Raw genomic sequence first — 21576 nt, 5'->3', positions numbered from 1 at the left:
TCTTATTTCAACCGAACATAATTTCGTAGCGGACCGAAGCTCACGTTGGGGTCAACTATTTAGAGGATGCGCTAGTAGTTTAATCTAAAATGTCCAGTTTCTCCAGATCTGCACAGGTAATCTGAGACGCTGTGCGCTGCATTAGTTCCACCTTGTGTTTGTATTTTTTGTTATTTAATGGTTGCGGTTGCTGTTAGCTAGCGTCGCTAAACGGCACTGACACTGTTATATGAGAGAGATTTTAACAGCTAGCTGTGAACGAGTGCACTGCCTCCAGTAGTTAGAGGCTTTCTAAAAAAATCGAAGGTCTTATGGTCCATTTACTATGACTCTAACCTCCAGTTAGTGAAATGTACCACTTAAAACGTCTAGTCTTTGACATAACGTCGTTTCTCATATGGTTTTAGCCTAGAGAGTTGCTATACTGCTATTTTGATGCTAGCTGTTTGAAACAGTTCTTCTACAGACTCTTAAGTTTTGGCTTAATATGAGATTTAATCCTCGCCACTATTTCTATCTTACTTCTTACTTGGCTCTGTAGTAAGAAGTAAGAAATACTTTAAATAATTTAAACACATGATCTAGTGTTTAAAAAATGATCATGATCATGGCCAAATGATCATGTGCCACTTGTATTTACCAGAAAATGCATTTCACCTGTTCTAAATGATTTATTGATCTATATTTTATCTCATGAAAGATGTCTTGTCATTTTGAACCAGAAAGAGTATTTCTGTAACCAGGTAGAAGCTGCTCAGTGACAAATGTTACAAATGTCTTGTTGTGACACCAGTTCTATAAATATATTTTAACTGGGAGAAAGGATTGGGTTGATTATAATGTAGACATTAAAAAATATATACAAACACTGGCAATCACTTTTTACCCTGAGGTTTACAAGAGGGTAGTGAGACTTTGTTATGATGTATGGTTTTGAGTTTTGATGCTGAAATTTTTGTTTGGAGTGACCAGGATAGATAAGATTAGAAATGAGGGACAGGTCAGGTTAAGTGTTTTGGAGAAAAAGATCAGAAGAAACCAGAAGACGTCCAGTACCTTTGTTTTCTCTCTTAGCAGCTGACTAATTGCTGAAAGGTTGGGTTATTATTTGTATTATTTGCATTTGTATTTCAATTTTATTATATTGTATATATTATTATATTCTATTTTATTCTATTGTATATTGTATTGTATTTTATTTTATTTTATTGCATTCCAGTGTTTTCTAATTTCTGCTACATAACTTGCACTTTTGCTGTAACAAAACAAATTTCCCACTTGTGGGACTAATAAAGGTCATCTTATCTTATCTTATTAAAATTGTCTACAAGGAAGAGTAAACATTTTGCCAACTATACTTTGAAGGGACAGTTTGGCATGTCCATTATTTTAAGCTGCCCATCTTTACAATTTTGGAGCTTGGAAAATTAACAGGCCTTCTTTGGTTTCTTATGCTGTGATGGCTCGGCTTGTTAGCATATGTAATTTAAGTTTTTCTCCTTTACTTCGTTCAGCAATGGGCGACCTTTGCCCGTTCCTGGTTCCTGATTGATGCCAGGATGCAGCCGCCTGGGAAGATTGCAGCTATGTGTTCTATTAGATTACAGGGGAAACACAAACCTATCTACCATGCTCTGAGTGAGTAGGAACTCCATCTCACACTCACCAGACAGTCATGAACAAATTCTCAATGTAACTCACTTTAACTGTTTCATTGTGTATATATGAAGTATTGTTTTTAAACCACAACAAACCCTTAGTTTAAGCATGTTGTGGTACAACACTGCAGAGGTAAAAGCTGAACAGCACTTGAAGTAAAAAGGAGAACTTTATTTCTTCCTGGCCTTCATCCCACCCATTATTCTTCAGTGGTGCTAATTGCAGTCATTGTGCAAATGTACCCTTTATAAGGTTGGGGAAACCTGCAGTCAGCTGAGACTGAAGAAATCACCTGGATGAGTAATGAAACATTTCTACCACTGAAAACACTACATCCAGTTAAACATAATAAATTTTTGGGATTTCCTTACTACCTGGATTATGACATTATGACAGAAACATCTACTTTTATATAGATCTGCCACATGGTGGCAGCAGAGGACAAGCTTTAAAAATGTTTTTCCCTTCCTTCTCAGTTATTCTTTTGAATAACAATATGTTTTAGTAAAGCTAAGCCTTAGTCTCACAGGGTAGCTGCTGCTTTTAGTAGTGGTGTCATTGGTAGAGCAGCTATATGTGCTAGTCTTCCTCTCTTTAAAACAGAATAATGTGGCTTTTTTAATCATGCATTGAGCCTGAAAACAAACCTTTTGAACATCTTCACAGGTGACTGTGGTGACCATGTGGTGGTAATAAACAGCAAACACATAGCTTTCTCTGGGAACAAATGGGAACAGAAAGTCTACTCATCACACACGGGGTAAGTGTATAGTGCCATCTGTCATGGCCTCTTTTAAGTTCATGTTTCCAGTTCAAAGCAGGACAAAGTGAGGCCTACATAAGGCTTTGTTTAGTCTGCTGCCAACAGTGATGTAAATGAGTTTTTTTGGGTCACTGAACATTAGAAATACTCGTTCATGTCTGATTTGACTTCTTTGCTGTGTAAGCTCAGTCTGAAAAGTTAAATCAGAATTTTCGAGTTTCTTCCTACAACATTTTTCAGGCAGTCGTATGAAATGATGAAATCCTCAGATTTAGAATAAAGTGTTTTTCATTGTTTCACGTCACAGTCCCGCCTCTTCCGACTCCAAGTCATCATCCACACACTCCTCCTAATGAGAGCAGCAGCCACTGCTTCACAAAACGTTATAATTAAAAATTACCTCTGGATTTTTAGTGAGCCTGCTGGCTTTCACATGAACATATAAATACTGTAGTAAATGTTGCCTTCAGCATGTGTATTTCTGTAAAATGGACAGCATGATGTTGGGCTAATTTGAAAAAATAATCCGAACTGGTAACTAAAAAAGCATCAACAGAGCAATAAATGCCAATTTCAGTTCATGAAATGAAAATTGGACTGGCAGAGATTTGTCGTAATTTATTCATTTTCTTTTAAAGGTACCCTGGTGGATTCAAACAAGTCACAGCTGCTCAGCTCCATCATAAGGACCCAAAAGCTGTAAGTGCTGCTGGCTTCTGTTCTCCTTTTTGTGTTGTTTAGAGTGAATTTTAAACCTTACCTCACACCAAGAATTTGATTATATTGTAGGTATGATTAATTAAACCACACAGAGATAAGTGTGCCACATACTCTGCAGTGGAGGTGCTTCCTGGTTTGACACTCATCCCTTTCCTCGTATGTGCTGCTCATGCATATTAATAGAAAGTGCTGAGGAGTGGGATTAAGCAGCAGTGGATTTGTGCTGGTTGATGGAGGTGTTTTGATATTTTCTGAAACTCAGACCAAGAGTGTCAGTTTAAGGATAATTCTTGGGATTTTGGTTGTGATGCATATTTATGATTTCAAGGTAATGAACTCTTCTCCTGTGTAGAAGGAAGAGTAGAGCCCAGTGTGGCAGCTTTTTTACATAATATTTTACATGCATACATGATTATTCCAGGAAAACTTATGTGACCTGCATACTGTATTTAACAAATGATGCAAACTCCTGTGTTAAAAAACAGGAAAAACAACAGAACAGGAGCTGAAGGATAACTCTAGTGAGGGTCATCGCTTCTTTTTATTGAATCAGTCCTGACACAAATGTGTACTCTGGTGTCACGTCATTATAATCAAAATGGGCACTGTAGTTGGTTGGTGCTGCAGGCTCCGGCTCCTCCAGTCTGCAAGATACTGAACCCCAAGTTACCCCCAATGTATCTGCTGGAGAGTCCATGTGTGACAGATAAAAGCTCTAAAGTATAAAAAGTGCGTGTGTGTGTGTGTGTGTGTGTGTGTGTGTGTGTGTGTGTGTGTGTGAGACTCGTAGGAGAAAGAGCTACGAGTGCACAAATAAAATAGAAAAGTGATATACAAGAATCAGCCCGTTTACCATTTACACACTGAAAATAAAAGATACATTCAGCTGCTCCCTTATTCATCTGGGACACTTACTAGGAAACCAGATGTGTATTATTCTGCACCTCTACACAGTCCCTAAACACCTCAGTACTTCTGGTTAGAGTTGATTAGAAAATAACAGCATCCAGCTGTTTTAGGAAGTTTTTTAACCCTTGAAAAAAATGTTTGTGAGCTGTTTTTGAAAAGAAATGATGAATGAACTCGAGGCACACAGACGGGGTGAAGATATAAATGAATAAATATGAATATAAGGGAAAGAAAATCTCCACAGGTCCTCATTCAAACGTTACAAAAATTGACAGAGACATCAGTGGGTGAGAAGAAGTGCACATAATCGTAACTCAAGTACTTGCCTCACTATAGTCAGTCCCATATTTATAGCATTTTCTGTTTCATTAAATATTTGAATAAACTTCACTGATGTATTGGAGAATACCAATGATGATTTTTTTTCCCCCAGAAATCTATCAAACATTTTATTCCTAGTTTAGTTTTTTAAGTTTAAATATATAAAAGTGAGTTTTGCATGTTAACGCCTCGCCTGATGCTGTGTGGAGGATAAGCATGCCTCTGCAGTGGTGCAGTCAGTAAGTCTGGTTTTTTTTTTTTTTTTTTTTTTGCAGAAGTTGTGGGTTTGTAGACTTTTTTTCTCATATGCAGCTAGTGTAGGCTAAAAGTACACCGTAAAATTGCTCCTGACATGCGGGAATGACTCGATGTAGGTGCATGACCTGCACTGGTCTCCAGTCTGAAGTGCACTAAACCAGAAGAGACATGCACTAAGCTGCTGGTTTCAGGCCAGTCAGCGACCACAGACGTGCATCCTGAAGGTGATTTAGTTGATGTGACATTTGAAGGGTTGGCGTGCGAAGAGGAAGAAATAGATTTGGACACATAAATGATTTGTCAGCACTGCGTCTGTCCAACATCTCTCTCCAGTGTATCTGTCCAATCTCTCTCAATCCAGTAACTACATCCAAGTTGTGTAACCTGCCTTGCATTGAGGAACATGGTTACATTTTAGAAGAAAATATAAGAAAAACAGAAAATTTGTTGCTATAAACACAGACTTTTGAAAATATTTTTATTTGTATGTCAATATTTTCATTGTCCTTCTTCTCTCCAGATCGTAAGGTTAGCAGTTTACGGCATGCTGCCTCGGAACCTGCACCGGCGCACCATGATGCAGCGATTACACATCTTTCCTGAAGATGTAAGCCCTGTTTCACATCATCTCACTAATGAAAGACAGTCAGGGTATATTAAGAGAATGAGTGCATGGCTGTGAGGTTAAGGTTTTTTACTTAAATCTGGTTGTTGTTGTCCTCTTCTCAGAAGCGCTAGTCTCTCTCCCTTTTGTCTAAAGCTTTACTTATCAGCAGTTCTGGTTGGCAAGGTGGTGCAGTGGTTAGCACTGTTGGCTCACGGCAAGAAGGTCCTAAGTTCGGCTCCACCATCTGGCCAGGGTCTTTCTGTGTGGCGTTTGCATGTTCTCCCCATGTGTATATGGGTTCTCTCTGGGTACTCCAACTTCCTCCCATAGTCCAAACACATGCAGGTAGTGGGGTTAGGCTAATTGGTGATTCTAAATTGCTCATAGATGTTAATGTGAGTGCGAATGGTTGTCTGTCTCTATTTGTTAGCCCTGTAACAGACTATCAACCTGTTCAGGGTGTACCCCGTCTCTTGCCCTATGACAACCTAGGATAGGCTCCAGCCCCCCCGCGACCCTGATAAGGATAAGCGGAAGAGGATGGATGGATTATCAGCAGCTCTATATTTACAATGCGTCACCAAGAATATTGAGGAAACAGAGTTGTCTAGTGACTCTGCAGTTCATCTCATGAATCTTTAAGGCCATTGTTTGACTTTCTGCTGATGCCCTAAGAAGAACAAATCACAAAAAAGGGTGAGGACTCATGAAGATGAGCTCTTTTTAGACATGACATTTGTAACATCGTCGACTTCATCACTGTGTTAAAGTCATTCAGACTTATTTTAGTTTCTCTTTAATAAGCATCAACTCTGGGGAAGTGTTTATGCTTTTGTAACTGCAGTTTTTTGTGTGTCACTTGGTGCTAAACTGCCTCCACTCATGGGAGAGCTTTTTTGGCTTTATTTAGACTAGTTTGCTTTAATTTTATTATTTTATTTTATTATTCAGTTTAACCACCTCAAGGTGCTTTATATCGTAAGAGAGACAATACAATAAGAGAGAGAATATCCCAACAATCTCCTACAAGCATGCACTTGGTGACAGTGTGAAGGAAAAACTCCCTTCTAACAAGAAGAAACCTCTGGCAGAGCCAGGCTCAGGGAGGGGGCCGCGACTACATTAGTGTAAATTCTTGCGCCATGTTAAAGGTGATATGTACATTTATTTGGGTCTGATGTGGTAACTTTACTGTTGCAACTGTTACATAAAAGTAACTAGGGTACTTAAATGCCGTCAGATTAACCCAAAGTGTGTACCTGAAAGCATATGTAACAGGCCATTTGTTCAAGAGACCCTTAGGTGGTAGTGTACACCAAAACAGTATAAAATGAGTAAATATTAAAGTTTACAGGGCGGCCAGTAAACACACCTCCAATGAATGCTAATATTGGGATTATGTAAATAGGGACGTGTAAATAAACGAGTGACTGTCGATGTCAGTGAAGTATTGTTTTCTACCCACTGTGGAAAATGACATCTTATTGGCTGCCAAAAGTCATTAAATGCCGCTGAGGCTGAATTTAAATAATGCGTCCAATCGGTTATCAGAGTTGACAAACTGTCCCGTCTCAGTCGTTGATTTAAAGCGGAGCAGATGCGTCGTATCATTGCCGCAGTGAATTATGCCTCGCGTGCATTTTTGGCACTTGAGAGCATATTGATTGGTTTCAAATTACACTGGCTAGAGCCAGCGTCACACATCACAGCCTCTGAAATGAATTTAACATAAAAAGTGCTTGATGGGCTGTTAATTGACACACGGGGTCCATCTAAATATCAGCGGATTGTAATTACTATCATGGTGGGAGTGCCATGGTGGGAGGTATTTTGATTTGTAATAGTGTGAATGAATGTGTCCATATACAGAGGAACGACTGATTACCTGACTTTGGTCCTAACAGCAGAATCTAAGTAGTACTTAGAGATGGCGTTTCTAAGCCTGAGGCGTTTCACAACAGTTTAGGCAGTGTTTCTTTTGAACATTTGGTGTCTTTTGATTATTTATTTTTCTTTTCCTCTGTGTTATTCCCAGCTTAAAACCTCCTCCAGGCCTTTGAATAAGGCACCGTTTGTAACAAACAGACGGATCAGATATTCTACACATTCTTTTTTCTTTTCTTTTTTTTTTTTGTCTCCTTATTTGTGTCACTTCCTTTAAATTCTTTCCTCTCTCCCATTTCCTCCCTTTTCTCTTTGGATTTTTGTGTCTTGGATCAAATGCCTTTAACGTCTCCTTCATCCACCTCTCTCCAGGAGCTGCCATATGACATTCAAGCCAACCTGACAGAGGAGCTGCCTCAGCCCAGAGAAATACCGAGGAAGCTCAGCGAGTACACTCAGGAGGAAATAGATGCCTTCCCCAGGCTGTGGACACCGTATGTAGAAGCGCACCAAAACATTCTGTAACTCTCAATTAATATCCAAAAAGAAGTCCAAACTCCCATCAGTGTTGATTTTGACAGCAAATTCTGATTTAGTTTTAGTCATAATTTAGGTATTTAAATGCTTTTAGTCAACTAAATAACATAAGATTACATCAGACTAAATCTAAAGTTAATTCAGATGATTAAAAGAAAGTGTTTGTCGTATTTTTACCGGTGAGAGTTTCTCAAAGTGTTTTATTTTCCTTTTCTACTCTGATCTTTCTTACAAGTGTTGAAATTTTCTCTCGTTTTTTATTGAGAAACAGGGAGGATGGGTGCTGGTTTTACCAGATCAAATGTGCCTGTCTAACCTTACCGCACAAGATTACTTCTGATTGGATCACTTCCAAACTCGTCCCGCCTTTCTAACTTTAATTAGTTCTTATCATGCCATCTCTCCAAAATATTTTCATCTCGTTTTTATTCGGGATTAAAGTATCAGTACATTCATCACATTTCATCATAGTGCTTGTTATCGTCACATTTTCGTTAGGGGGGGGAAAAAAAGGTTGTTGATGAAAATTATTGGCCAATGAAATTATCACCGTCTCCCATTTTGCTGCATTTATACTGAAGAAATTGAAACATTTATAGTGACGCGTCACACTCAGTCTTGTGTTGATGAGGATGGTCCAGAAGGGGGTGATGTTGAACTGTGTACCATCTCACGGTCCCTCTCTCTATGCCTATGCCAGCCTACTCTGTGTTTCATCTTTAAAAAAATAGTGCAAAGCTTTAAATTAAGCATTTAAAATGAGAAACAGGCGACTTGTGAACTTGTGTGTGTGCTGGCACAACTTTCAGATATTTATAAGACGGGGAGGTTTCGACCCAGGTTTGCCTTCTTCTGCTTTGACGCAGTCCTGTAATGTTTTCATGGTCTTACTAAGCAACACGCACACATAGATCTAATTCAAATGTATGACAGCTCCTTTATTTGTGGCCATTGTGACATGACAGTTTCTCCTCAAGCAGGAAAAAAAAGTGCAACATTTTTCATTGTAACTACAAACACATGTAGCTGCGGTGCGAATGATTGTCAGCCAACTTAGAGCTGTCATTATGTGACGCGATGCACAAAGAACTGAAGTACTGAACCACTAAGGAGCTTGCTCCTGTGTGCACTACTACATGAAAATAGGAGTAGTTGTCCCCAAGTTGACTTTTTTTTTCCTTTTTTAAGTTGATGCAAGTTGGCTTCATTGTGAGCTCGATCGAAAAGCTGTAAAAAAGTAGGACACTGTACATTGTAACGAGGAGCCAAACCTCAAAAACAGAGCAGGACGGTTCTCTCAGATGCACACTGGGAAAATCAGCTGTATTCCCTCACTTCCTGAGTGCTTGGATACACAAGTTTTCTCTGAGCGTGAGAGAGAGCATCTGTTACTCAGCCTAATCATATTCATAGCTTTTCTGAGTCAAGTATTTTCTGGTTGGAGATTAGACTGGCATTGTGACCCGCGGTTTGCCGGCATGATAATATCGTGCCGTTCTCCCTGGCCTCAGCCGCAGTAAACATCGTTCTGACAGGTTAACGAAGAGCGTTCTCGCTTCACCTGCTCAGCAGTAGCCTTTGCATCCGTTCATCCATCAATCCACCCGTTCACCCGCGGCCCAGCTGCTTCTCTAGGTCAGGGTCACTGCTCTGCATCCACCGGACATGCTCAGCACCCAGGACCTCTGATGGTCTTTCTTGTACCCACTCTGAGGTGCTTAATTCGAAAGCTTGGATTTTGTTTCTCCAGGTTGTTGTAAACATTTTAGACAGCAGCTAAATCAGGATTTAATAAATGTGTTGTTGTTATTGGCAAAGAATCCAAACCCTGCTTTCCTGCAATCGTACTTTCTCCATGTAAAACCCCCATAAACACATGAATCTATTTATGCAGCTAGGTTTCCTTTGTGGTTTTCAGATGCTGGATGCCTCTGTGATGTCCCACTTCAATAAATGTTAATGGGATTTTGTTAACAGGATTCTGTGCATGTTAACAATTACACTGAGCAAAATGGCAAAATTCGTCATGTTCTTCTTCCTCCTTTTTATGTGGTGTGATCTTTTGGAGCAAAACTGACATTGTTTTGTTGGAAAAAATGCTGATGTTTTTTGTTTGCGGTGCTGCACACGCCACAAGCAAAATACCATTGATCTCCTCTGTGTCGACACAGAAATCTCAAACTCTCAGAATCAAAACCAAATCTGCTTCACAAGAGTCAACTGAACAATTTAGCTCGTGTGATCCTAAAGTTTTGCAAACAGCCAGCGCATTTGAACTAAACTAATATCAGTTTTTAGAATCAGTGTTTTCACCCCTCTGTATACAATTCAGCTTTTTTCCTACTTGAGTAGGAAAATATTAGTAAGGGTTTTGCATGCAGGTTAAAGATGATCATTTGAATTGAGTGTGTTGGAGCAGGGAACCACTGAAAAACCTAAAATGAGCATTCGAGTGATCAGAGTTTAGAAGCACTGCTTTAGTGTTATGTGGTCTAACTGTACTTTTCTGAGGCAGCAAACCAAAAATGCTAGTAAATAAATGAAACCACCAAGTAGATGTATTCAAACAATATAGTTATTTAGGGGTACATGAGAATAGTGTCAGCAGTTGCTGGCACTGTCTCATGCAGATTTGGTTCCTAAAAGGATAGCTCCACCCCCAGGTCGAAGGTCAGGCCCTCTTCTGCTCCTCGTCCTATTGAATAGTGATGATGCAGGACGTATTGCTAAATAGAAAAATGCATACATGAAATTTTTAAGGGACAGTGGTGCCAAACAGGGCCAATAGTTTTATTTGTGTTCTCTGACATTAGTTTTCGCTCTGTGTATATGCCCGTGTGCCTTGTGCAGATATGTACAGCATGTTGGTGCTGCGTTCACCACTGCTGTCAGAGTGTGCCTGTGCGAGGTGATAAATGAGCCACTTCTTATTGTTTACTGCTTCAATCTCCTCAGCCAATCAGTCTGTGTGCTGAGGCTGGTCGCTGTGTGGCCATCAAGGTCAAACCAATCCTGGTTTATTTAAGAGATAGGCCTCAGTCTAGTTAATATTCGCTCACACGCTGCCTTACTCATTTTACTGATCGTGTGTGTGTGTGTCAGGGGAGATGGGGTTAAGGTCATCCAGGGCGATTCAATCGTTACCCTTTATTAAACACACTGTTAATATTCTCTCAGAAAAACCTTGGAGCCCAGGCAAGAGATTATTATTGAATGTAAGCTCCCTGTCCACCCCTGTACAACACACACACACTCACACACAGTCAACACACAAACAAGTGCTCAGACACAGAAAACCGACAGCATACGGGTGTAGTTGATAGCAGAGCTATTACATTTGATAACAACATTTTTTCTACTTTGTATCAAAACCAATACAGCACGCTCTGATAATATCTGTCTGCTGCAAACTCTGCTTGAAATTAAAGCGGAAAAAACGAAAATAACAACGCCGTCTCTGAAGTCATTTTGAAAAAAGGGGGCGGGGGAAAAAAAAGAGATAACATCTGCCCACTCTCTCATCCGTCCCATTCTATCCATGTTTTTCCTTGTAATCGGTCCTTTCCCCCCTTCATACTAATGCGTTGTGTTGTATTTTCTCCACAGACCTGAAGACTACAAGATGAAATGAAGGCTGCCCAATGAGACCGAGAAAGGGAGGGGAAAAAAAGGTCTTATATCAACACAACGCTGAAAGCAGCACCATCCTCTGCTATTGATTTGTGTAAATTTAGCCCGCAGTTTATGCCTGCAGAACTGGCATCAAAGCTCGACAGCACTTAACATAACATAGATGCCAAGAACATCAACATTATCCTACCAGGGGAACCTCTCTGTCGCTCCTGTCGGCTCCAGCGCGACCGCGGTGGGCCTGAATTATCCAAGGACAGCTTGAGATTTCACCATGTGGCTCAGCTGTGAGAAAAATCAGATTCTGTGGGTTTTTCCTCTGATTACACACCATGAAATGATCCGATCTGGTCCATTAAAAGTGGCATCTGTTAGAGCTGATCCTGCCTTTAAAGGCTTGTGGATGCACAGTGAAACCAGTTAATGTGTTACTATATGAGAATCCCAAAATGTTAACTTGATCACGGCTGCTTTTTTTTTGGTTATTAAGTTTCCATCGATAAATCTGTTCCCCTTTTAAGTGAATTGTAAAAAGGCTAATAAACAGTTTAACGAACCTCTTCTTGTCGAATGTTGTTTTTACAAAAGTGTTGTAAAGTCTGGGTTTTTGACCCTTTTGCGCTGTTAAACAAATGACCTAAACCCATTCTTGTAGTCTCATTACAGATTTATTGGTTATAAAAGCAAACAAAATAGAAAATAAATAAGTCCATATTGTACCAAAGGGTGCGGTAGCGAGACACATTCCTTATTAAAGCTATTCACGGTCAACAGTTAAAATCTAGACCGGGACCAGCTCGTAGCAACACGTCTGCTGCTTGTTTTTCTGACTGCAGTGCAAGAGGGGAAGATTTACACTTCAGTTCTTATTGATTTCACAGAGAGGCGAGAAGATTTTCTTCTTCTTCTTTTTTTTTTTTTGTAATAATAACTGACTTCAGGTCTTATTCCAGAAAGAGGTCAGAGTTCAGCCAGTGAGCAAACAGCTTCCACAGTGAGCAGGCCCGAATTTGCATAAGAAAAAAAAGGGAACATAAGGAACATAACAATGTTCTTTAAATTCACAAAAGCCCCCCTGAAATAAAATAAAATCCAGAACAGTAACGAGCGCCAATGTTCAAATTAAAAAGAAATGATTTTTTTTTTTAAAGTGTGCTTCCAAGTGTTCAGGGAAAGGAGTTTGATTGATCTGGGTTTCATGTCCACTAAGAACACCACTTTTCAACAATTGGTACTAAAACAAAGACAACCAGAGGAAACATGATTCATCATTATAAAAAAGCAGCCTGCGCAAATGTTACCAGCTCAACTAAAACAACCCAGTTAGTTACAACCAAAACAAGAGGCGCGTGTTCCACTTCCATGCAGCTCCACACAAAAGTTGCTAAATCGGCTGTGAGATGGGAAGGAACAAGTCTTACCTTGACATTATCAAATGGGCGTTGCTAAACATAGATCAGGCACTTTTCGGACCTCCCTTTTACAGAGATATGGTACAAGAGTCCACAGAGCTATTTACAATGTTTCACCTGATGGGGGTGGGGCTGAGGGATCCCAGCGGGGACACGGGAGGGAAGGGACGGAAGTTCTCGCCACAGTTTCAGGTGTTTTATATGCATGTCTCAGCTCTTTGCATTTTGTGGGAACATCTGTGTTGTGTCCTTATCTTGAGGACTTTAATTCGTCTTTCCTCTAAAGTCCTCCGTCCTCGCTCTCCTCCATTACATCGACATCCCGCGAAAACCTCCCGGCGACACCCGGTGACCTCAGCTCCATGTCTTCGGAGTAGGTGGGGCTTAAGTGGTAACCGTAGTTGATGTGTGCCAGCTGAGAAGGCTGTTGAGGGTAGTACTGAGGGGGATAACCACGATAATAGGGATCCTGCTCCTCCTCCTCCTCACTCCCTCCTCGGTTGTCGTAAGCCTCTGCAGCAGGGTGGTGTGGCTGATTGTAGGGAGGACTGTAGGGCTGGTAGGAGCCATGAGGCAAAGCTTGAACTGGGGTGGTGGGAATATTTAGGATCAGTCGGAGTGTTTCTGCATCAGCACAATAAACACAAAGCCAGTACTACAGGAGAGCGTGGAGCAAGGTTAAGGCCAACACAAGAGTGCGGTATAAAAGAAGCACAGCGGGAAAGTGAGACATGCACAGATTCAGATATAGCTTCACAGCAGGTTAAAATCATTTCAACCAGTCAACAATTCTTACTTTTTTGATGGTGAAATGACTTCTCTGCAGAAGCAGATTCAGGACCCGGGACAGAGTCCAAAAGGTTGGGTTAATAAGGAAGTAGTTTAATGGAACTGAAGACGGATCTAATCTCTGCCCCAGTATCACCCAGATTTGATTATTTTTCCAGGAATGAAAATGATCACATTATATCAAGTGTAAAAACTGAAATTTTCTGCCCATCTTGCAGAAACTGAGATGCACTGATAGCTGGGATGTTCAGTAATGAAAGCAGCCATTCAGCATCAAAGCAATCCATCACTACTTAGCTGATTTGTCTGGCTTTTGAAAGATGAGATTAGCTTTTATGAGATCTGAGTTTAAAGCAGGGTGAAGCAGCAAAGCTTTGCATACACGAGTATCTGTCGACAGGTGGCCCTGTTGACGACGAGCGGTGGCAGTTTTTTTGTGGAAAAGTGAGTCACGTTGCTCGTATTTTTCCTTCGACACGGGAAAATAACTAGTTTAATGAAGCAGTTCTTATCAAGAAATTTTACTCACGGGTGCATGAAGTCTGAAAATCTGGTGTGTTTGTCTAAAAACTTGCACCAAACGACGGCGTAACAATTTGTAAAATGAGAAAACCACCTTGCTTTTAAACTGATGTGCCTTTAAAAAAACCCCAAAGAACAAAAATCTTAGAAATAGCTAAAAAAAACAAAACAAAAGGTCTCCAGAGAAGAAAAATGTGATAATCGCTGCTGCAGGGACTACAGTTTCAAAAGTGTCAGGACTTATCCATCCCAGGAAATATGGCAGCCTTTAGGGAATAACAGGAGTTATCACATTTCTTCAGTTTCTAGTCTTTTCTTTTTAAAAGAGGACGCAGGAGGAGGTGAGCACAGGTGGAGGAGAGGAGCTTGGTTCAAGAATGCTCCTCAGTAGTCATTCCTATAGTCCTGTTGAACTTCAGAACGAGAGATGCCGGGAGGAGAGAAGAGGGAGGAGAGGGAAGGAAAAAAAAGAACCAGAGAGAAGATGTTACTACATATCAGAAAGAAAACCCAGTGAACCAAAAGAGTTAAACCTCATAAACGACACCGACTGTGCTTCCTCAGCTGCTTCGATGTGGCTTTTGAGGTGGAAAAAAATATCAGTGTTGTAATCTATGTTTCTTCTTAGGAGAAACAAAAAGCACAAACTGAGAAATTAGTTCAAATAAACACTGTGACATTTTTATAAAGTGTTTGGAGAATGTTTAGAAAATGTGTCAGATCTTTATTTTACCTTTCTAGATGTTAGAAAGTGCAAATAAAGATTTCTAACACGGAAAACAGATGACAAGGAAAACACGCCTTATGAGTCACCCTGACTGAGATCTTAGGAAGACATCTGTTGCAGTTAAATACAACAGCTGCAGTCACATTCAAAAATGTACATTCAGGCAAATTCAGAAAAATCAGCTTTGAAAGAATGAGACCTATGAAGCTTGTGCCAGTTTTTCTGATGCATCACCATTTATATCTATATAAAACATATATCATTTTTCTTAAACAAGATCTATATAAACAAACAGTTTAAATTGATCTTGAGCATAACATATAGTGTGAAACACTTTGCATTGCTCTGTCTAAAAGTAACAACATCCTGTCTTCCACCATCTCAAAGGGCCCATAAACCAACGTGCATTTTCTAAATGCGCCACATTATTTTGGCAAATAGCACCCCAGTGAAGTGTGTATGTTTGAAGACAGCTGGACTGCCTTTTATACCATTTTTAATCTTGGTGTTTAGCTAAGTAGCTTTTCGTTTAGTTGTAGGTGAAAAAGTATTGGGCCACACCTCTTAATCTTTGACTTTAGGTGTTTTCAGTCCCATTGCCAAAGGTGTAGGAAATCAAGCACCTAACCATGCAATCTTCCTTTACAAACATCCCTGAAAGGATGGGTCGTTCTGAAGAGCTCACTGGATTTGAGCGTAAGTTAGTTTTTGAAATTTCTTCCCATCAGCTGTAAGTGCAATTATTGCAAAGTGGAAGGGTTTAGCAATCATAGCAACTCAGCGACATAGTTACGGATCACGTAAAGTCACACAGTGAGGTCATCAAATGCCAGTGTGTAAAAGTCTCAGACGCTCTGCTGATTCAATAACTTTGGAGACTTTGAAAAACCTCCCTTTGAATTAACATCAGCACAGAAAGTGTGCACTGTGAGCTTCGTGGTGTGAGTTTACATGTCCGAGCAGCTCCTGTAGGCGTAACGTGAAGGTGGTACTTTTATCCATATAGTGTATTTTACAAGATTTTAACAACTTAGGAATGTGGGAAAAGGACTTTAATCATCCTTGTTTGGGATAAGATTGATTAGGCCAAACTACAGTTAATAATTTACATATATCCTTTGATGTAATATTTTATACTTTTTCCATATATTCAGATTGGTAATGGCTGACATTTGATGGTTAAAAACCTCATATATCATCTTGAAGCCGTGACACTGATTCTTGTGTAATGCAGTAACTGAGCCATGATATGTTAACTACACTATTCAGGTTGACAAATACAAATGTAGGAATAAATTCTACTTAACGGAACTGTAAATGTCACAAAGACATAGTTTGAGGCCACATTTTATTTGCTTTAAAATAAAAAAAAACTTTTTTTAAGTGGTCAGGGAGGCTGTGTTTAATCTATGCACATTTGGGACTAGCACTCAGGATTCTCGCAAGTCATAAAGTACAAAAAGACACCATTCAGACTGGAATCCATCACTATAAAATAAATCTGGTTTGATGGATGAAGTAATGTCTCATCTATCAGCTACTTTTAGACGATGATACATCATCAGGGCAACTTGTCAGAGTCTGTTAGATGTGTAACGTCCAAGCTGACATGGCCCAAGACCCTGTAAAGCCCTGCAATGGCCTCATCGGTATGAATATTCAAAGTCATCAAAGACGTGTGTGCAACTGCATATTTTATTAAATCTAAATACAGATGAATAGCTTTGGCCTTCTAACGTCTTAATCCATCGGTGTGGACATGAATGTATAAACTTCACAGTGGAACAGCCATAAAAGTCGGGTAGCTCTCAAATTCTCCGAGCACTTTTACAAGAACAATAACTGTGCCAGAAACAGCTGTCACTGTGAAAACAATATTTGAGTGTTTTACACATATAAAAGATGCTTTATAAGGGTGTATAAAGACCAAACAGGCCTGGTTTTGTTTAAGCTGCTTCGACCAGCAAGTTAGCAAACATAAAAATAAACCAAATTGCTCAGAATAAAAGTAATATCGCTCGAATACAGAAGGACAAATCAGGGCAAGTCTGGATAAACAGCAGTGAAGAATGTTTTGGTAAGGTCTGGATATTTCATGTTTTGACTCTGGTCACAAAATATTCCAGTCAAGATGTTATTTCGATTCCTGGTGGCAGCTCCTCACCTACTGTGCACACTTTTTATGAATGTGCTTTTGTATTCATTTGTCTGCAGCACACGTTCTGCTCTGTTATGCCCCCCATATGAAGCTGTTAAAAACACATAACTAAACCTAAAGAGCAATCAGTTGATCCTTCTGTGTGGATAAGACAACATTGTAGTTGCATTCTTGCTGATAATTTGAACCTAAAATCTAATGTGGAATATTAGCTTTTCCATACTGGAGGAAAATTAGGGCAACTGCACCGATGCTTTTGTTTCCAGGCACCTCTCTTTCTTTTTCATTGCCTTGATTTGATAAAGAGTTATTACAGAAAAGCAAAGCAACACAAATATGTGGATCACTTCGTTCTCTGTTTTTGTAATGCAGCTTTGTTCCAACCAGTCATTAAATATCTGAGAGTGGCATCTCAATGATGGGGATTGAATTTGCTGCTTTCTCCTTCGGTGAGGTTTTAAAGCAGCTGACAGGTTATGACAGCTAATGATTACACTGAAAACAGGAATACTGAATGTAAATTGAGGTTCATCAAAGTGACATTTTTCATTTGTGCAATAACAATTATTTTGAGAATTATGAATTACTTTTTTACACCTCTTTAAACTAGCATTAAAAACAAGTACAGCATAGTAACACTCCCTGTAGAAACCTGTAAGTACTACTACTTCCATGTGGGAACCAGTATTGCCAATCTAACTGCAATCGTGAGTCATCATTTTAAGTTATACTTTGTTAATTACGTTCATCATATTTTCAAAGAAAATCACTCTACCTGACAATTAATAAATATATCAGTTAAGCATTTTTGTATTTACGATTTTCACCAGAATTTAGCTGAAAAACAAATCACGAGTAACAAGATGTTGGATATTGGGATTACTTCAGCTCCTTTTGAAGTCTGCAGGAAAACATCTTATGCCATGACTACTGTAAACACTTTCCTGATGATTTTATAGGTTCAGTCAATCATCTTTGCTGATGTTGAATAAAATGTGAAGTCTGCTTTGTAAATTTTGGTCATACTATGATTCAATATTGAGGATTATCCATCAATCACAAGTCAGTAGCCAGTGAGTGTGCAGTCAGATCCATCCCTCCTCATCACGTCTGGTTTTTGTAACTAAGAAATAAATGTGTGACATCACGGTAGCGACATCCATCTTTCATACTGTTTATAACTGTGATGCAACTGCAATCTCATGTTATCTCAGTAAGAACTCAACTACTTATGTTTTGTGTGTCTGAAAAAACCAAAACATTTTGCTGATATATTGGCTTTTTAAATTGACAAATATTGGTATCAGTCCTAAAAATCCAATATCGGTCAGGTTTTATTTACCTCTGCCAAATCCTACGCCCTTTATTTAAAATGGTACCAATACATGAAGGTGAATGATATTTACCTCCCACGTTGTATCCCAAACAGGAGTTTGCATCACAGTATCCAGGCTGGCCAGCTGGTCCTGTGGTACCTGGATTCCCGGGCCTCCCCGGTGTCCCTGGGTTACCAGGTCGACCAGGTGGGCCCTGGCTACCTGTCCGTCCTTCACCTGGCAAACCTTAAGATTAAGGAAAGGTTTCTGGTTAAAAAAACAACAAAAAACTCCCAAAATCCAAGTGTATTTGTTTGACATTTAGTAAAACGATTCTCAGCAGGTGATGCTGGGTGTGAAGGAATAAAGGGAAAACCACACAATTAACAATGGCAGCCTGTGTACAACCTGTCACTGTACTATCACCTCTTCAATGGCTTTTAAATCCTGTCTCCTCTATTAGCTGGAAAAACATGATCTGAGGGCAGCAAGTATTTGTTTGTCATTTGTGGATAAGAAAGGTGATGGTGAATGTCATGAGGGCAGGAGCAGGAATAACACAGTTCTTCGCTCACGCTGAGCCAGAGGCATCTGTTTTCTGTTTTCACAGGAGAAACTGCCCCACCAGGACTCACTTCAGCAGTCAGCAGAAATATGAAATCAATATTTGGATGGGAGTTTCTTTTGCCAGGGGCTAAAATTATCATCCTACAAATATTTCAGAAAAGTACAATGTATGAGGACAGAGTCCCCCCCATCCCCACACCTCCCCTCAGCACCCTCCTCTTAGAAGAGACTTCCTTTTTCAAAATCTGAAGTTTGGGCACCCTTTTTTTTAGTTATCTGATCACAGCAAAGTTTTGTCAGCTTGTTCTAGAAGTATTGATCGCAGTAAACAGAAAATCCCAGCACTGACATATTTTCATAACACAAGCCTCAAATTCCACAAAGCGTACCGGGAAATCAATACAGAGAATTATATTCATGGTCCAAAATGCCTGCTTGCTTTCCTCAGACAGCGATTCAACAGAGAGTAAAGTAAATCCAAAGCAGATTAAGTCTCTGTGCCATTTAATTCCATTGTTTCAATATTTGAAGCCGCTGTGGTTTATTCAGTGGAAACACAGTGAATATCTCCCATACGGTAGCTCCAGCTGAAAACACCAATAAGAAATGTTCAGGAGCAGAAAGATGCCAAATGATCAGATTTAGAAGCAGCTACAGCGCCTTGATGTGTAGCTTGGAGAACGCTGGAGAGAGAGTGTTGAGTATTCCCAGGTTCGTCTCTTACCAGAAGGTCCGGGTGGTCCTCGAGGCCCCTGAGTCCCAACCCCTGGAGTCCCCCTTTCTCCCTTCTCTCCCGGCAGACCTGGAAACCAACAAAGAGATGCACATTTAAACATAAATTCACATCTTACATCTGTCCTCTTGGGTGCCTGCACAAATTAAGGGTTTATACGCTTTATATGCAGTAGGGAAGGCACAGGTGGAGTGTTGGTGAACCTGATGGTGAACCAACATGTTTCTCAAAGGGCAGGGAAACATCCTAATACTTTTTTACCGGTTTGCTGTAACATATTACAATTACAATTATATAATGGACAGGGACATAATGTTTGGACTCTCAGCTTTTATTTGAGGGTATCCACGTTCAAATTGGATGAAGGGTTTAGGAATTTCAGCTCCTTAACAAGTTCCAACCTCTTTGTAAAGGGACTAAAAGTAATTGGACAATTGACTCAAAGCCTCTTTCATGGGCAGGTGTGGGCAATTCCTTTGTTATGTCATCAATTAAGCAGATGAAAGGCCTGGAGTTGATTCGAGGTGTGGTGCTTGCATTTGGAAGATTTTGCTGTGAACAGACAACATGCAGTCAAAGGAGCTCTCCATGCAGGTAATAAATGAGCTGCGAAAATAGAAAAAAAAAACCATCCGAGAAATTGCCACAATAGCACGAATGGCAAAATTTACAGTTTGGTACGTCCCGAGAAGGAAAGAAAGTGCTGGTGAACTAAGCAAGCAAAAAGACCTAGACGTCCATGGAAGACAACAGTGGTGGATGTTCGCAGAATCTTTTTCATGGTGAAGACAAACCCCTTCACAACAGCCAACCAAGCGAACAACACTCTACAGGAGGTAGGAGTATCGATATCCAAGTCTACCATAAAGAGAAGACTGCATGAAAGTAAATACAGAGGGTTCACTGCAAGGTGCAAGTCACTCATAAATCTCAGCAAAAAAAAAAGGTTAGGTTGGACTTAAAAAAGAAATAAGCTGGCAGAGTTGTGGAAAAATATTCTTGTACAGATGAAACCAAGACCAGCCTCCACCAGAATGATGGAAAGAAAAAAGTATGTTGAAGGTGTGGAACAGCTCATGATCCAAAGCATACCACATCATCTGTACAACACGGCAGAGGCAGTGTGATGGCTTGAACGTGCACGGCTGCCAGTGGCACTTGGAAACCAGTGTTTACTGATAATGTGGCACAGGAGAGGTGTTCAGATACATACTGTCTGCTCAAATCCAGCTAAATGCAGTCAAACTGATTGGACAGCATTTCATAACACAGATGAACAATGACCCAAAATATACTGTCAAGTCAACGCAGGAGTTTATTAAAGCTAAAGTGGAATATTCTCAAATGGCCTAGTCAGTCACCTGATCTTAAGCTAATTGAACATGCATTTCACTTGTTGAAGACTAAACTTCGGATAGAAAGGCCCACAAACAAACAGCAACTGAAAGCCACTGTAGTAAAGGCCTGGCAGAGCATCAAGGAGGAAACCCGGCATCTGGTGATGTCCATGAGTTCAAGACTTCAGGCTGTTATTGCCAGCAAAGGGTTTTCACCCAAGTATTAGAAACGAACATTTTATTTTCAGTTATTTAATTTGTCCAATTACTTCTGAGCCCCTGAAACGAAGGGATTGTGTTTAAAAAATGTTTTAGCTCATCTCATTTTTGTGCAATCTTTTTGTTCAGCCCACTGAATCAAAGCTGAACGTCTGAAAGACTTCAACTGCATCTGAGTTATTTAATTTATTATTATTATTATTTATTTGTCTGTTATATTTAAGATCCATATTTTTATTTTTTCCTGATTAAAAATGCCAAATAAAAACATTTTTATGAGTTTTTAATGCACTTTATCTGCATTTTAATTGTCTTCATGCCTTTTGGCAAATGAACCAGATTACTGATGTTCTGACAGGTTCATTTGTTTTTTAAGTCTAACGATGGCCTATCTCTTTGAGCCTTATTTACAATATCAAATACAAATTCAACAGTGAATTAATGTCATATATGTCTGCTCAATTTTTCATGAAATAACAAAGGAACGGGTCTCTCCAGGCCATGAATC

At 39.8% G+C, this 21576-nt stretch overlaps 2 protein-coding genes across 3 annotated transcripts in view; one reads left to right on the top strand and one right to left on the bottom strand.

The window, feature by feature from the left end:
• The first annotated feature begins 16 nt into the window (after positions 1-16).
• On the top strand, positions 17-11845 carry mrpl13 (mitochondrial ribosomal protein L13). The gene is made up of 7 exons (XM_063488415.1): positions 17-116; positions 1515-1638; positions 2326-2419; positions 3061-3121; positions 5151-5237; positions 7494-7615; positions 11265-11845. Exons 1-7 carry the CDS (start codon positions 90-92, stop codon positions 11287-11289), a joined length of 540 nt encoding a protein of 179 aa, XP_063344485.1. The 5' UTR covers positions 17-89; the 3' UTR covers positions 11290-11845.
• A 1399-nt stretch (positions 11846-13244) lies between these two features.
• The window catches only part of col14a1a (collagen, type XIV, alpha 1a), a 161518-nt gene continuing 153186 nt past the window's right edge, over positions 13245-21576 (bottom strand). The window contains exons 46-49 of one of the 2 annotated variants that reach the window (XR_010095193.2): positions 19504-19581; positions 18303-18458; positions 14019-14424; positions 13337-13355 (exon numbers count right to left, since the gene is read on the bottom strand). Coding sequence is in view for 1 of the 2 variants with exons in the window: in XM_063488414.2 (XP_063344484.1) it covers positions 14396-14424; positions 18303-18458; positions 19504-19581 (263 nt within the window). In the remaining variant the exon portion in view is untranslated. Of the gene's footprint in view, positions 14425-18302; positions 18459-19503; positions 19582-21576 lie in introns of both variants that reach the window. The other variant, XM_063488414.2, reaches the window with a different exon arrangement.

The sequence above is a fragment of the Pelmatolapia mariae genome, linkage group LG10_11 (genome assembly GCF_036321145.2).
Source record: "Pelmatolapia mariae isolate MD_Pm_ZW linkage group LG10_11, Pm_UMD_F_2, whole genome shotgun sequence".
Classification (NCBI taxonomy): Eukaryota; Metazoa; Chordata; class Actinopteri; order Cichliformes; family Cichlidae; genus Pelmatolapia; species Pelmatolapia mariae.
This window is presented reverse-complemented; position numbering and strand designations above follow the sequence as displayed.

Coding starts and splice junctions, on each gene's coding strand:
- mrpl13 (XM_063488415.1), top strand. CDS start 90: ATGTCCAGTTTCTCCAGATCTGCACAG. Junction 1,639..2,325: donor ACCTATCTACCATGCTCTGA/GTGAGTAGGAAC, acceptor ACATCTTCACAG/GTGACTGTGGTGACCATGTG. Junction 3,122..5,150: donor ATCATAAGGACCCAAAAGCT/GTAAGTGCTGCT, acceptor TCTTCTCTCCAG/ATCGTAAGGTTAGCAGTTTA.